Here is a 15,969-nt window from a genome sequence, read left to right on the forward strand (position 1 = left end):
ACCCTATGAACCAAATATTTTTCCTTGTGCCTGCACATCATTCTTGGTGAATAATTTACTGTCATTTAAAGGTACATCCTGGGAACTTAAGAGATGTCAGAGTAATGTTTATTGTTAGTCATATTTATCATTTACGCAATGAGTGACAGCAATTACTTCTGACAATCAATACTGGTACTTATTCTGACAACATTGTTGAACACACTGCACTGAAAAGAACCACCCACTCCTGATGACATTTAGGATAATTTTCACCATACCTAGTAGAATAACATGGACATTTTACTTAAACTGAAAAAAAAGAGACAGACAGTACAGTGGAGCATTGCTAATCATTTATACTGTTGGTTGGGTGCCTTCAGTGTACAGCTTGCATCTTTCTCCGTATGCATGTGCAAGTTTTCAGCAAAGTCTACAATTTTCTTTCAAACTCCAAAGACACGACAATACAGGAATTTGAGAGTCTCTAAACTACCTTAGATGTACACAGAGTGTGTGTGTGTGTGTGTGTGTGTGTGTGTGTGTGTGTGTGTGTGTGTGTGTGTGTGTGTGTGTGTGTATTTTGCCAGCAAGTACATATCAATGAATGAACAAAGCAACTGAAACATGCATATGCCACTAAAGTACAAAGTTTGTCTTTACTACAATAGTAAGCACTATTAAGCTGTACTGTCACAAAGCTTTGATTGCACATAAATCTTTACTGAGCAAAATATTAACTTCAAAAATGTACAAATGAGAGATCATAAGGTCTCTTTCTGTACCTGCCCTTTTCACCTTTATAACTAGATGGGTCAACAGAAGGTGGCTTTACAAGCCTCCTTGCCTTACAAGTGTTTGAGAATATCTTCTAAGATTATCTTTTCAAATGACAAACTCTTTTCAAAACACTGTCTTAATGTTTGTGATTGCAGCTATCCTTTGTCATAGCATTTTCTCAACAGAGTTTTTCTCAACTAACTGCATATATTTTAACTGATTTACTAAACTTGTGGCTGGATTGTGCTGACGGGTACACACTTGTAAACGTGACTGGCACTTGATCTGGAGCCTTTAGAAAAATGAATCCCTGACACAGGAGGTTAACAGAAATCAAATGATAAACCAAACTGCACAAATACTGGAAAGACAAAAAACGTACTTCACTTTTAAAAGCCAGCCAGCTACAATGAGCAAGTAATCTCAGTTATAAGCCACCATCTTTGCTGAGATCATGCAAACGAGAGATCCATTTTCCAAAACGCTGAAGATTTTTCACAATCATGTGAATGCTAGACATCTCCAAAACAGACAGATGTACTGCTATGATTATTACTAAGTCATCTCTACCTCAGTAGGTGAAAAACTAAGCTATCCATAGACTACATTGTGTAGTTGCTATATACAGACATGGTAAAGCAATTACAATTAATTAATTGTCCGTGTATCAAAACACTAGATATCTTGGGTATAAAAATACCAGGTTGAACAATACTGGACCTAGAACTGAGCCCTAGGGGACCCCTTTGTTCACTTCAAATCAGCTAGATGTGAAATTTCCTATGCTTACTTTCTGCAATCTGCAACAAAGACGGTTAGCCATCCAAAGAACATGGCATCAGTGATAGCAGAATGAGGGAAACCATCAAAAGCCTTAGACAAAAGACCACCACTATAGGCATGCTCATATCTAATGCAGCTGTCACCAGGTGATACAATTCAATTAAGTTAGTGAATACAGAATTTTTTTTCTTTGTGAAACCACATTAAGTGAGTCCATTAAATGCCCTTGAAAATCTTGATTAAAAAAGGAAAGTAGACACCTCTTAAAACTCTTACCCACCAGTGAAGTAACTGATAGGTCTATAATTACTTATACTGTCCTCTGGGCCCCTCTTATGAATTAGGATTATTTCCTCAAGTGACAGTAGCCAAAATAGATTTACTGCAAAATGGCCTGAATATTATCAGGTTCATTACCACTACTTTGTATAATAAAGCTCAGAGATGCTCCCACAAGGGTCAGATTGAAAAATGGACACACAAAATCACATTCTATACAAATTCTAACATCAGAAAGATCACGAAACAGTGTAGCATCCTCTGCTAAGAAGTGCTCATTGAGCAGGTTGCCAACAATTCTCCAGTGTTCACCACTTCACCTTGAACAGAAACTGGTCCAAAACATTTAAACTTAGTACCGATGTATATAAATGTAAGAATAACATTTCTTAGAACAAGGGCTGCTAACTAAATTATCTATACATTTAGTTTTTGCTAATCTCAATGAGGCATTTAACCTTCTGGAGACTAAGTTACAGGCCTATTTTAAATTATTTCTCTTGAACATTTTCCAGAGCCTAAATTTCTTCAACTTTTTTCTCAGAAGTTTAGGATGGCCATTATTCTACCATGGAGGTGTAAGTAAGCTGTAAACTGTTACTGTTTTCTTACATCCAGATTAAAGACCTTCAAAAATGTTTTCAAAGTTCAGCCATTTATTCACAACATTGTTTATCTCGGAGGACTTCAAGTTCATAGAATTTACATGATTAATATTACTGATATCCAATAGCGTAGACTTATCAAAAATACTCTTTTTGTTGATTTGTTTGAAAAGCTTCAGTTATTATACTAAATTCAAAAGCTGAGTGACCTGAATTGCCTAATAGACATGGTTAATCTCAGAATTATTTTTTCTGGAATATTTGTAAGTAAGAGATATAAGATATTTGATCTCGAAGGAAAATTGTGTAACATACATAAATCGTAAAATGTATCCTACAACATTGTCAATGTTGTGCCGTCAGATCATCTGATCCTTGGAAAGGTAAAGTCACCTAATATTACCAGGTTATCCTACGTCAAGCTTGACCAAGCCATCAATATACCACAGTTGATCAGTGCTTGATAATGCAGGGCTTTTATAATAAACTACCAATTGTAATGGGAGACCACAGTCAGGAACTAATACTTCCACAAAAATCATTTCTGAATTATAATCCACTTCCAACAACCTAAGATTTAGGCATTCAGCTGCAAAAATAACCACTCCACCTCCTATCGTATTATTTCAAAGACAGCCAAATAATTAGTATCCTGGAAGCTGTATTCCTTCACTATTCCATGATTCAGTAATCACAACTAAATCGTAGTTATTTACTGAACAGATTACATTTAGTTAATTTATTTTTATTAGTCAAACTTCAAGCATCAGCATGGTGTTTAACTATAACAACCAATTGTGAATTTAATTTACCACCTAAATAAGTCAAATGATACCCATCTTGCTAAATAAACTTGTGCTAATCGCAAAATCATTCCAGGAATTAATATAATCAATGTGCTTTTGAATACACCAGTTATATAACCATTTATTGAACAGTGTTGCTATTGTGAATTAGTAAACCGATAAGGCTAGTGACGGCAAAATTTGTGAAAAAACAAACATTGATTTTGATTTTTAAACGCACCTCTGAAATACTTTCTACCATCCTGCGAAACAGAGGGATACATGTGAAAGGAATACTCGGGTAAGCTCTAAATTGGGGAAAACTCAAAATCCTTATCCACCTCCATGACAAAAGGTCTCAGGCTCCACAAACCATTGGAAGAGATTGTGCAGAAAGTAAGCTTCTACCCCCTACTATCTTCAAGAGTAATCTTGCTCAGTCTTGCATATCAGCAATTGTATAACATGCCCACATCTGGTTTACTGTGAAAGGGGACTGGTATATTTCAGAATGCTTGTCAAGGGCAGGGTATTAATGAGACAAACACTCTAAGGGTGCAGGCCTGCACTCAGGACTCAAGTTCTCACCAGATACTGAACATTTCCCTGATGTCTAGGCCTGGAACTGAAAGCCTTAGAATGGGATGATACAACTTCTCCCCTTGCTCAACTGCCCTGACAGCCCAAAGAAGAGACCCCAAAATGATAGCCTTAGCTTTAGTTGCCCCAATCCATGTCCAAGTGAGTCCAGAGGCTGCTGCTCAGGATCAGGCTGGTTAGACTTGAGCCCCAACCAGTCAGCTGAGGGAAAGGCAGTACCCTTGCCCTGACATGAAGCCACCTGGGTGAAAACCAAAGGTACATGTGTCTATGTTAAATCATCGAACGCTTAAAAAAGTGAAAGATGATTTATCGAACCCATGTAAGTGAAAGCTTACAATCTCGAACACTTAGAACAACGATTTTTTTCCAAGGGAAAGAAATCGTTCCACAAAAAAAAAAACTATAAAACATTACATAAAGTGGGGGGCTTCGCCCCCCACACACCCCTACTTAAATATACCAGCTCCAAGATTGTACTACAGTGACAAAAACGGCAAAGTAATGGAAGCCGCCAAGTGATTTCTTTCCTAGGGAACGAATTTGCTTATATGCCATTTCACTATTTTGCCTTTTCATGCTTTCAAGTTCAATCAAGATGCATTCGAAAGAATGCATCTTCTATCATTTTATAGGAACCCAAGGTACACCTCAGAGTCCCTCATCATCCACAGATGTGGAAAACTGTCATGTGACAGTGCCTCAGGATCTTGATATTGTGAATTATTTCAGCACTGCAGGGCTTCGTCAGCTATTTTTATAATGGACTTAACTCCAGGAGGGATTTGCATCTAGCCCGCTGTCTGGACATCAGTTCTTGTGCAGGTTTTCCAGGCTGAAGCCCTGAGATTATGAGTTAAATCCTTGTGTGAAGAAGCTTTAACTGACATACATAAGTACATATATATATATATATATATATATATATATATATATATATATATAGTGGCTATAAAACGTGTACACACCATAAAAAAAATGAGACCACAATAAATAATTTCAAAACTTTTCCCACTTTTAATGTGACCTATAACCTGTACAATTCAATTGAAAAACAAACAAATCTGTTACGGGAAAAAATATAAAAAATAAAAAACGTACAATACGCTGGTTGCATAAGTGTGCACATCCTTAAACTAATACTTTGTTGTGAGTGCACACCCTTAAACTAATACTTTGTTGAAGCACCTTCTGATTTAATTACAGCAGTAGAGCTCTAAGTCAGCTGAGCCCGCACTGCCAGAGTATTTACACTGTGCAGCCCAATGGAATCTAGTATGCTGAAGCACACTTCCTCCCAAGAGTTGGCAAATGCAGTCTCAGAGAAGCTGCAAAGCAGGAAGGGGTGCTCCTAAGGGGAGGGGAGAGGATAGGCCACTCCACAAGAACAGCAGCAAACTGTCCCTCTCCCTACCATTAATCTTTCATGGAGCAAAAGAGGTTTGACTGGAGTTTCCTGTCTAGAACAAATAAGTTGTAGGGTTTTCCTCTATCCCAGAAACACCCAGCTCCTGTTCCGCAAGAATGAATGGGCGAAATGGATGAAGGTAGGGAGACATCAGGCAAGGTCCGGGGGAGGGGGACAACAACAAAAGTATGGTATTAAGCTTCTTGTTGAGCACTGTACGTCAAAGTACCAGAAGGAGCCAGAGGCACTCAATTCAAACCATGCAGATATAAAGGAAGAGTCAAAGACAAGCAAAAGTAGACTAAAATGAATACCTTACCTGCAAACATCAACATGTGCTGGAAATTCCAACCAATTTTTTGTTTTCGTCCGAGATTCAAAAAAAAAGACAGAGGGTAGATGTTAGCAGCTCTGCCTAAAATAATTGCAATCTGAGGAGCGGTTAAGGATGCATTATTCTGGTAGAAAGCAGAAGTTTATCACTAAATGATAAAATGCAGTGCACGACCACAATGTTCTCTTATCACTACATAACTGGATAGCGTTACCCCTTATTATCATCAAAACCATTCAATAACAAGCAGTTAGCCCACTCAAACAGCAAGTCGGTGCCCTGTGGAAGAAACAGAGGGCTAGAAAAAGGACCCATAAATCTATACTAATTAGGTACAGTGATTCTCTGAAACACTTCAGACTATCAATATACATTGAAAGTACTCTGACCTCCCCCACCCAAGAAGTGCATAATAGGGGTAGAATAATATATACAATTAAGAAGTAAAATGTTGATTAGAACAGCCATAATGTTAATGGTCACATCACTGTATTCAGCCTCTGATAACTACACATAAAAAGTTCTGATCTAGTCTACTTTATCAACATATAAATGACCTAATTAAATGAAAAGAGAATAAAAATCAAACCACTAAAAATACACTTTCAGAAATGGCATACCAGAACTCTGACTACTTCCATCTGTGGTATGGATGACTCCGATAAGATGAGTACAGGGCCATGTGAGGATTAACGTGAAAAGAAGTAAGCATCCAAGAGAGAGTTCTGCTAAACAATAAGCAGGTCAGGAGCCAAACTCAGATTATGACATTACTGTAAGCAAATCTAGATATAAAGAGATCAGACATAACAGCATATCCAGCTTCTGAAACAATGTGGTGTCTACTCTTCAAACAGGGCGACAGCACAAAAAGGATGAAATAGCACAAAACAATACTTCTGTTTCTTTATGAATGTATCCTGATTAATATGTAAACAGAGTGAGTGAATAATCAGCATATCAGTAGATCTTTAAGAGAGTGCCTTCTACAGTACGTTTAGTATGCGAGTGCCTTCTACAGTACGTTTTGTATGTGGATATACTTATAAATCATCTCTCTCACTTGCCTCCTCTTGAAATCTTGAGTTCCAACTTTCAGGGCACATTTGCTTCCTTTAGTTCAAGCCTGGTGTTTCTTTGTTTTATTTCATTCATTTTCTTTTTTTTTTTAATTTTTTTTTTATTTATCCTTTGTTGACCAGATTAGTCCCACTAAGCCAGCAGCTTCTTTCCAGGGAAGACCAGAAATGGCACTTATACTACTAGGGGAAACTTGGGCAAAGCACTGAGGAACTTCCCCTACTCTTCTCGTTGTGAGGTGAAATGTTTTTGCTGTTGTACTTCCTGCTTCTAGTTCCTGGTATGGAGAAGCTGTGCAGTAATGGAGGTTGAAGAGAGTTGTTCTGTTGGTGACAGCATTGGAACTTCTGTTAACCAGACAGAAAACTGTTGAGAAGCGATAGTACAAATAGCCAGCATTGAGCTGAATTTAAACCTCAGGATTCTGAGATTGTTGTTCCAATTGAAATTGATTCTGAAGGTTTGCCCGATGAAAAACTGGTTGGTTTACTGAACAAAATTGATCCTGAAGAAGAATCTGAGATTCTGTAGTTGGATATGATGGAAAAGGATTTCAGAATGAACAATGAGCTGAGCACAAAGGAAATGAGATTTGAGTTGGATGAACATAAGATTACAGAAGGGATGCAATCTGGAAAATCATATGTTGCTGCAGTTGGAAGAACAAAAGGTACTGTAAACTTTATTAAAAAGAAAAAAAAGGTCTGTTGTTTAGATAAGAAGGAAGGAAGAAATAACAGATATTTTGTGGGGATAATTTAGTTTGAAGGAAAAGACATTAGATCCTTTACTCATATGGGGAAAGAGACATTTTGTGACTTAACATTTGAGACTGAAGACTTAATGGAAAGATTTGCAATTGTGAAACAAGGGCAATTACCAGTGGAACGAACTTATATTTTCCAGGCAAGGGACTCTATTAAGAAAAAAAAGTGTTTGTTGAATTTCGTACTGATGAAATTGAGTTAAAATGTTCGAAATTATTTTTCATTTTTGTGTAATTCAGTTTCTGATATTGTGAAAGTTAAAGATGAGGGGGGTATTTGGAATGGGGGTGGGAAGCGAATGTTATTTTAAATTATGAAAAAGATGTGATAAAGTATTTACCAAGTGTTATATATCTAGAGGCTGATAGAAAAACAATTGGGTATATTGGACAACTGAAAACGTGTTTTTTTTTTTTTTTTTTGGTGGGGAAGTTCAATAATCTGATAAATGAGTACACAAAAATAAGATGCAATAATTTGCAAGAAAAATGTCATACGATGAATAAGTGTAAAAATGAATGCAGAATGTGTAAAAGTGAAGGGGCACTTTTGGTTTGATTGTAAAAAGAATAAGCAATATAATATTCAGCAGGATAACGAAGAAGGCATTGTAATGTCAAAGTAATTAGGAAGTAGGGAGAGGGGTGTTAATGAAAACAGGATGAAATAATAAAAGATGACTCAGATAAAATGTTATATTTCAGGAAGAGGAAGGTAACTGTATTGAGAGTGTTGAAAATAAAGAAAGTGAAAGTGATAAGTCAGATGCTTGTGAAGGGAGTTTAAAGGATGTTTGGAAAATAAATTCAGTAAGTGCTAGGGAAAGGTTGAGGAAAAGATGATGTTAAAATACATCATCAAAGATTAAAAAGAAAGGTAAGGAGTAGTTTTAGATGTGTTAGATGTGTTTCAGTTAATGAAAATAGTGAAACATCTGACTCTGAGGATCAAGGAATACTTGCACAGTTACTCAGAAAAACATTTAATTGGTGAAAGAATAAAAAATAAGAAAATAAAAATTTGAAATACCTTCCTTAAACTTGAGAAGGAAAAAATAATACTTATTATGCTTTCAGTAAATGGGAAACACTATTATTGATATTGTAAGAATGATAGGGATTTAGAATGGTGTGCTAAATGTGATGTAGATATTTATTTTTACAGAGGATGTTAAATTGCTGACAACTGAAGAAAGATTCCAAACAATAAAACTGTGCAGTTGAAAATATGGACTTTAGTAAGTGAATGTTATTCTGGAGTGGCTGCATTGTGTTAACAACTTCAAAAATATTAGATGTAATGTTGGTTAGAATGGCAAGATTAACTGTTGTGTATATGAAGTGGACAAAATGTGTTTATAGAATTATAGCATTAAATGCATATACAAGTGGCAAGGAAAGAATTTTTTTCATCAAATATTAGATTATGTGGTGGTTAACATGAAAATTATTATTGCAGGGGACTTCAATTGTTACTATATAAGGAGAAAAAGTAAAAAAATCAAGGAAAGATGTAAATAAATACAAGAAGTGATAAAATGCGGTAATTTAGCTGTCTGGAATAAAGGTCAATGGACTTACAGAAGAGGGGAATTTAGATCTGAAATTGATTATTTTGTATTATCAGAAGGTTTGGGTCTAGTGGATGGTGATACAGTTGAGACAGGTTTTTCATATCATTCGGTAATATGGATGGAGGTGGCAGAAGAAAGAGTACATTAAAACAAGAAAGGGAATAAAAATAAAAGAGAAATTATGGGACAAATTTGGAGACTGTGAGGCATTGCAGTTATGGAGGGATCATATTATCATAAAGGAGTTTTGTAAAAAAAAATGGACTGGAATGGTTATAAAAGGCAGTGTGAAGTGCTGTTTTTTCAACAGCAGGATGATGTAAGAAAAGGAAGAGAAAGTGAAGTATGGAAAGATGCATAGAAATGTATAGGAGAATTTACAGATGAATACAAGAGTTTAACATGGAGAAGAAAATATAGTAAAAAATTTGAGAAAAAATAAGATATTACTGTTTAAATAGAAATATCTGCAAGGGAGAAGGGAGAAAGTGTCTGCATATTTTCTTAAAATTATAAAGGAGGATATTGGTATACTAATGGAAAACAAAAAAAATGTACAAAGGAAAGAACACTAACAAATTATGAGCAATCTAGTACAGCACATAAAAAATATGTACAAAAAGAAAATGAAAAAAAAGAGAATTGAAAGTAAAAAAAAATCAAGAATGAGTAAAAGAAATTAGTATTAGTGAATTGGATGATGTACTTAGGAAAGTAAATGTTGATTCAGTATCAGGTCCAGATGGCACAGGGTATGAAATATACAAGAAATTAAGAATGAATGAATGGTTGAAAGAAGGGTTTGTTTATGTCATGGGATATTACAATTTATAAAGAAGAGAGGTGAAAAGAATGAAATAAAAAACAGATACCTGTCATATTAAATAATACAGATTATATTTTTTATGAGAATAATACAGAGGAGAATGGAAGGAAGGATGAAGGACATTATGGAAGAGAGTATATATGGTATAAAAGGGAATGGGGTTGCCAGGAATTATTACTGGTGTTTTGAGAAACTGTGGATGATGATATAGCTAAAAGGGAGGATGTGAAACTTACAATAGGTGATATCAGTAAGGCGCTTGATACAGCAGGGCATGATGCTCTGTGGATGTTATGGAATAGTATAGAATATGTAACAAAATTATGAATGTGTGTATGCCGGCATATCAAAATAATAGAGTGACAGTGTTAGTAAATGGGTGGTTGAGTAAAGAAATATGCATGGATTATCTTATAAGATAAGGGTGCCCTATGAGTGGAATTTTGTTTGCATTAGTGATGAATTTGATGGGCGGCCGCGGTGGTGCAGCAGTTAGCATTGCTTCCTCACAGCAAGAGGTTCTCTGGTTCGATCCTTGGCTGTGGTGCCTTCTTGTGTGGAGTCTGCATGTCCTCCCTGTGGTCGCGTGGGTTTTCTCCGGGTGCTCCGGTTTCCTCCCACATCCCAAAGACATGCTATAGGTGGATTGGACACTCTCAATTGGCCCTAGGTGTATGTGCATGTGTGTGCCTTCTGTGGCAGGTGGGGCGTCGGGCTGGCAACTCGACACTGTAAAACTCCACTGCCAATCATGAGCGGACAGGTGATCCACTGTGGCGACCCCTAACTGGGAAAAAAGATAAAAGAAGAAGAAGAAGGAGTGATGAATTTGATAGTGAGTGAAGTAGCTTATAAAATGAAAGATGCTAGACATATGATGCAAAAAGAAGTGGTGATTCCAGTAGCTTTGACATACGCAGATGATATAGATGGGGTTACTAAGCATAAAATATGGATGATGGAAGAGTTGGCTTGTCTGAATGGATGATTAAAGGAAATAGGAATAAGCCCGAATAAAGACAAAAGTATGGGTTTGGGTGATATGAAAATTTGGAGGAGTATTTTCAATGAATGAAGTATCTTTGTTAAAATTAAGAAAACGTGATAAAGTTATGAGGCCAAGGGAGGGTTTGATAAAAGAAATGAAAGAAATGTGTCTTGTGTGTAAGAATTCTAGTTTATAGCATTCAAGAAATGTGTCTTGTGTGTAAGAATTCTAGATTATAGCATTCAAGAAGAAGGTTTACTTGGTGAATTCTGTTTTAATGGGAAGAGCAGTATGCATGTCAAATGTTTATATTAGCCCAGAAAAATATGAAAAAGAAATTGTGCAATTTGTGTTTTCTTTCATATTGGGTTCAAGATAAACCCACTGAAAAGAGCTATGTTACATATGAGTGAAGATGAAGGGGGACTTAGGTTATTAAATTCAATTACGAGCTATGTTATACGGGTTGGAGTCAGTGGCATTGACAAAAAGGCAGGAGTCTGAGCTGGATGTGGCAGAGTTAAAGATGTTAAGATTTGCACTGGGTGTGACAAGGGTGGACAGGATTAGGAATAAGTATATTAGAGGGTCAGCCCAGGTTGGAAGGTTTGGAAATAAAGCCAGAGAGGCAAGATTACATTGGTTTGGACATGTGCTGAGGAGGGATGCTGAGTATATTGGGAAAAAGATGCTAAGGATGAAGCTACCAGGTAACAGGAAAAGAGTAAGGCCTAAGATAAGGTTTATGGATGTGGTGAGAGAGGACATGCAGGTGGTTGGTGTGACACAGCAAGATGCAGAGGACAGGAAGAAATGGAAACAGGTGATCCGCTGTGGTGACCCCCTAACGGGAATAGCCGAAAGAGAATGATGATGATTCTGCTTCTTTAAATTTGTATAGAGTATTAAAGCGGGTAAACGAAGAGAACAAGAAACTAATTGCGAAAATGTTTAAATACAAGTACAAAAAAAGTCTGGCAGATGATGAGAATAAGAAAAAAATAAAGACTATATAAATAGAAAAATTAACATGAAAAATAATACTTAATAATATAAAAAAGAATAGAAGAATGTAGTATAATGTGATGAAACAACATTATTATGTAAATCCAAACTTTATAAGAAGTAATAAAAAAAATTAAAGTAAAGAAAAAGTGGTGAAATAGGACTGTGGAGCATCAAGATTTTTTATGGAGACTAGTAATAAATAAGTTACTGGTAAAGGGGAATTTGCAATATAAAAAGAATGTGAAGAGTGTGTTCATTTTCTGGGGAAGAAGAGACAACTGAGCATGTTAATGGCACAAATAGACAAGAATATGATTATGTATGGATATTATAAAAACAAGAAGAAAGGATATGTGGGAAGTGTAGATAAGAATTTATTTTATGTTATATGGATTATTTGGAATGCACGACTGAATGAAAATTTGCTTAATGGGAAATGGTTTTGGCTGACATATTGGGAAAAAGTTAGTTTATGGTTATGGAAGAAGTGGTGGCCAGTAATGGAAGAATAATAATGATGTTATACTGGAATGTGGAGATATGTATCTGTAAATATGTAAATAATGTTTTGTTTATGCCTTATTAATTAAAAGACACCTACTCTTTTCAAAAGTATGGTGGAATCTTTAACATCCACCTGAGCTACCACCAAATAAAGCAAATGGGACCTCAGTTTAACATGTCACCTGAAGGATGACACACTCAGGAGTGCAGCACCCCCCCATGCAATCTGCCTGGTGTGGAAGTAAAACCCAAAGCCTTCTGCATCAAATGCCAGTGTGCAACCTGTTGTGCCACTGACACTGTTAAGGCTAAGGTCTACATTTCTGTAAAAGTTCCCATGACCAGCATTTCTTCCTGTATCCCCACCAGTCTGACCATCTAGTCTTCCTGACAATTCTACCAATATGTGCAAAATGGGAAAAAGAGGTCATGGGTCGGTGGATGGAGGTGGTATAGCACTCCCATCAGCCCATATAGGCATTTCATCTTCTGGGGGGAATGGAGGCTGGTAATATCTTACCTGTAACCACTACAAACTTGAACAATACTAAAACAGAGCTGCTAAATTTGCATCAAATACCTTTCAAAACCCACCCCTGCATAGCACTAAAAAGCCTAAACTGGTTAGAACTACCCTATCAATTAACATATACATAGCTTCTTAAAATCTATAAAATTTTCCAGAATCTATCTGCTAGTCCAGCACTAAACAACAGTCTACACAACTATGTTCCCATTCAGTCATTACAATCCAATGACAAAAGAAACTCCTGTCTGCCCATAAACCTATCAAGTCTGTTGGGCATTGTCCATATTTGTACCACGTTGCTAAGGCCTGGAACTCCTTATCTCTGTCCGTCTGGTCAATACCCTCCCAATCTTCAAAACCATTCTGAAAAACAACTTCCTAGCCAAAAACTGGCTCTGTTCTCGCTCAACATCCCGATAAATAATATCCCTAAATGCAACCAAATACATATTCATACCTTACATTCCCATACTCTCCCTTCTTCATTCACTTTCTTACATCTAGTCATTTCTCTCCCCTGGCTTTCTCCCTAAATATACCTTAAGCCTAATTTTCTCTCACTTCTTATTGCAATCCCTGTTATGTATTATACTAGCGTACATTTAGTTTCTCTATAAACTGGCTAAATTAACTATTAACTCATTGTAATATAACTTGCATCTATTCTTAACAAGTGTTTTCATATTAAATCTAATTTGGTCTAATTATTTATACTGTAGTTTTTTTGTACTATTTTTCAAGACTGTAAAATTATTGTTCTCAAAATGTTTTGTAATGCTTTGGAACTTTTCTCCCCAAGCATCTGTTGAAAATGGGCTCCTACCTAGTCACTTTCCCAGTAAGGAAATGTCAATAAAGCAATTAAAAAAAAAAAAAAAAAAAAAACACAAATGCCCATTGCATATTTGTGCTATACCCACAATGCACAATATAATAGCCTTGCTATTTACATATACCATCCGTGCATGTCTTCATCTAAACATGTGCACTGCTGGATACACTATACTGTCCTGAAACACAAAATGTATTGATTTATCCTAGCAATGGGTAACAGCTGACACACCTACTTGAAAGCTCTCTTCTCGGCACAGTTCTGCCATTCACTAATTCCCATTCTCAAATGCATAAGAATATCTTGCCAGCAGATGCCGCAGTATCATGCATCAAGTTTAAGATGGTGTGCTTAATACCACACTCCTTATTTCTGCCCAATGAACTTCAGTGAGTAAACAAACACAAACAAAGATGAACTTGCAATATATACAGGGCTATCCACCTGCAAATTGAGAGCAATGACCATTAAAGACAAAAACACAGTAGTATAGAATTAGTTGCCCAATGTAAATGGTCCTGCTGAAGCACAAATGACATTAGTACTCACAAGTGCCACATCTTATTTCAAGTGACCATCTACATTGGGAAAAAGAAAGGAAGCATGCTGAATCTAGCTTTATTTGTATGCTTGTTGTTTATTTCCCTGAAACGCTAATTCCACCTAAAACGTGGCCTTTTAGCACTTCTGTGGATCTCTAGTGATATCTGCATTGCTTACTGTACTTATTTCCTTGTTTCACTTGAAAGAAAGTTATTGTTTGTCGTTTTTGCATTTAAGTTACCTGTAGCACATTGCATTTAAGTTACCTGGCACTTGCTCACTAAAGCAAGTCAGCTCTAAAAAATTAAAAGCACTACACCCTCACAAACTCCCCTTGAGTACCTTGTTCCCCATTGGCCCTTTTTTTCAATTATAAAGGAATTCCCAATACTATTCTAGCATGTCCAAAGGTCAGTTGTCAATCTCCTCTCCGGTCCAGCTGGTGAATCTGGGAATCTTGAGGCAATGTTACAACTGCCTCATGTACACAGACGACCCTCTCCTCCTCCCAACAAATTCCAACACATGTGAGAGATGCAACCATATAGCCAAACTGGAGGCTAAGCTCTCTCAACTCAGTACTGGTGCAACCAATCAGGAGGAGAAGGAAACCACACTCACTACAATTCCAGTCTCACATAGACCTACCACGACAACAAACCAAACACATAAACACACAAAAACATACTCGGAGGCTCTAAATAAAAATCTGCCTGAGCAGCAGAGACCTCCAAAGCAGACACCCAAGCAACCGCTACCCCAAAACAAAACACGTGCAACACATAGCTCACAAAGCCAGTGTGCTGAACAGTCACAGCCCTTAAGTCTAAACAACACACCTGATACACTTGTAATAGGTGACTCTATCATCAGGCACACTGACGTCCCGCTCACCAGGCTGAACAAGGAGAAGGTCACGGTGAGCTGCCTGTCGGGCGCTAGGATCCGCCACATAACGCAAGCACTCAGGTCACTCCAAGGCAAGTACAAATATGACTCGGTCATTGTCCATGCTGGTGTGAATGACCTGAGACGTACCTCCCTGGACTACATGAAAAGAGACATAGAGGAGCTCTCTGAGCATGTAGTCCAGGCCGGTATGACCCTGACCTTGAGTAGCATCTTACCCTCACCAAGAATGATGCCACAATATGAAGACAAGATGATCAATTTCAACAATTGGCTTAAGTGTTGGTGTCATTCAAAGGGGATCCAATGCCCGTCAGTCTGGGATGACATGCTCGACAAGCCACGATGCTTCGCTAGGGACGGCTTGCACCTGTCACCCCTGGGCTTTCGGATATTGGCAAAGGCTCTTGCTACCCCCATAGTGCCTTTTTTAGGCAAGGCTCAAAAGACAAACCCACCTCCATAGGTATCACAAGGGATAAGAAACTAAGAGTAATGCTACTCAACGCCAGAAGTCTAAACCTCAAGATGCACTTTTCGAAACTCTCCTTAGCATGGAGAACATCGATATCTGTGCAGTAACAGAAACCTGGTTCAAGGCTCCCAAGAGCACCTCAGCACTACCAGGTTATACCTCATACCATGCTTTTCGGCCCCAAAACTTGGACCGAACCACAAAAGGAGCGGGAGTATCAATATTCGTCAAAGATACCCACACCTCCAGGTTGGTGGCACAGCATGAAGCATCAGAGACTATCCATGTGCAACTAACTGTGGGTAAAACTGCCTTCCAGTTTATAGCCTGCTACAGACCACCCTCCCAAACACAGGAACCCCACTTGGCCTTCCTGAGAATA

The 15,969-nt window shown here is 37.3% G+C and overlaps 1 protein-coding gene across 3 annotated transcripts in view; it reads right to left on the reverse strand.

Annotated features, from left to right (window-relative positions):
- The window catches only part of SLC9A7 (solute carrier family 9 member A7), a 3,436,621-nt gene that overhangs the window by 2,074,375 nt on the left and 1,346,277 nt on the right, over positions 1 to 15,969 (reverse strand). For all 3 annotated transcript variants that reach the window (XM_044072073.1, XM_044072072.1, XM_044072071.1), the window contains exon 11: positions 5,539 to 5,650. In XM_044072073.1, coding sequence (XP_043928008.1) covers positions 5,539 to 5,650 — 112 coding nt within the window. The remainder of the gene's footprint in view (positions 1 to 5,538; positions 5,651 to 15,969) is intronic.

This window comes from Protopterus annectens, chromosome 5.part0 (assembly GCF_019279795.1).
Source record: "Protopterus annectens isolate FY-2018-M chromosome 5.part0, PAN1.0, whole genome shotgun sequence".
Lineage (NCBI taxonomy): Eukaryota > Metazoa > Chordata > Ceratodontiformes > Protopteridae > Protopterus > Protopterus annectens.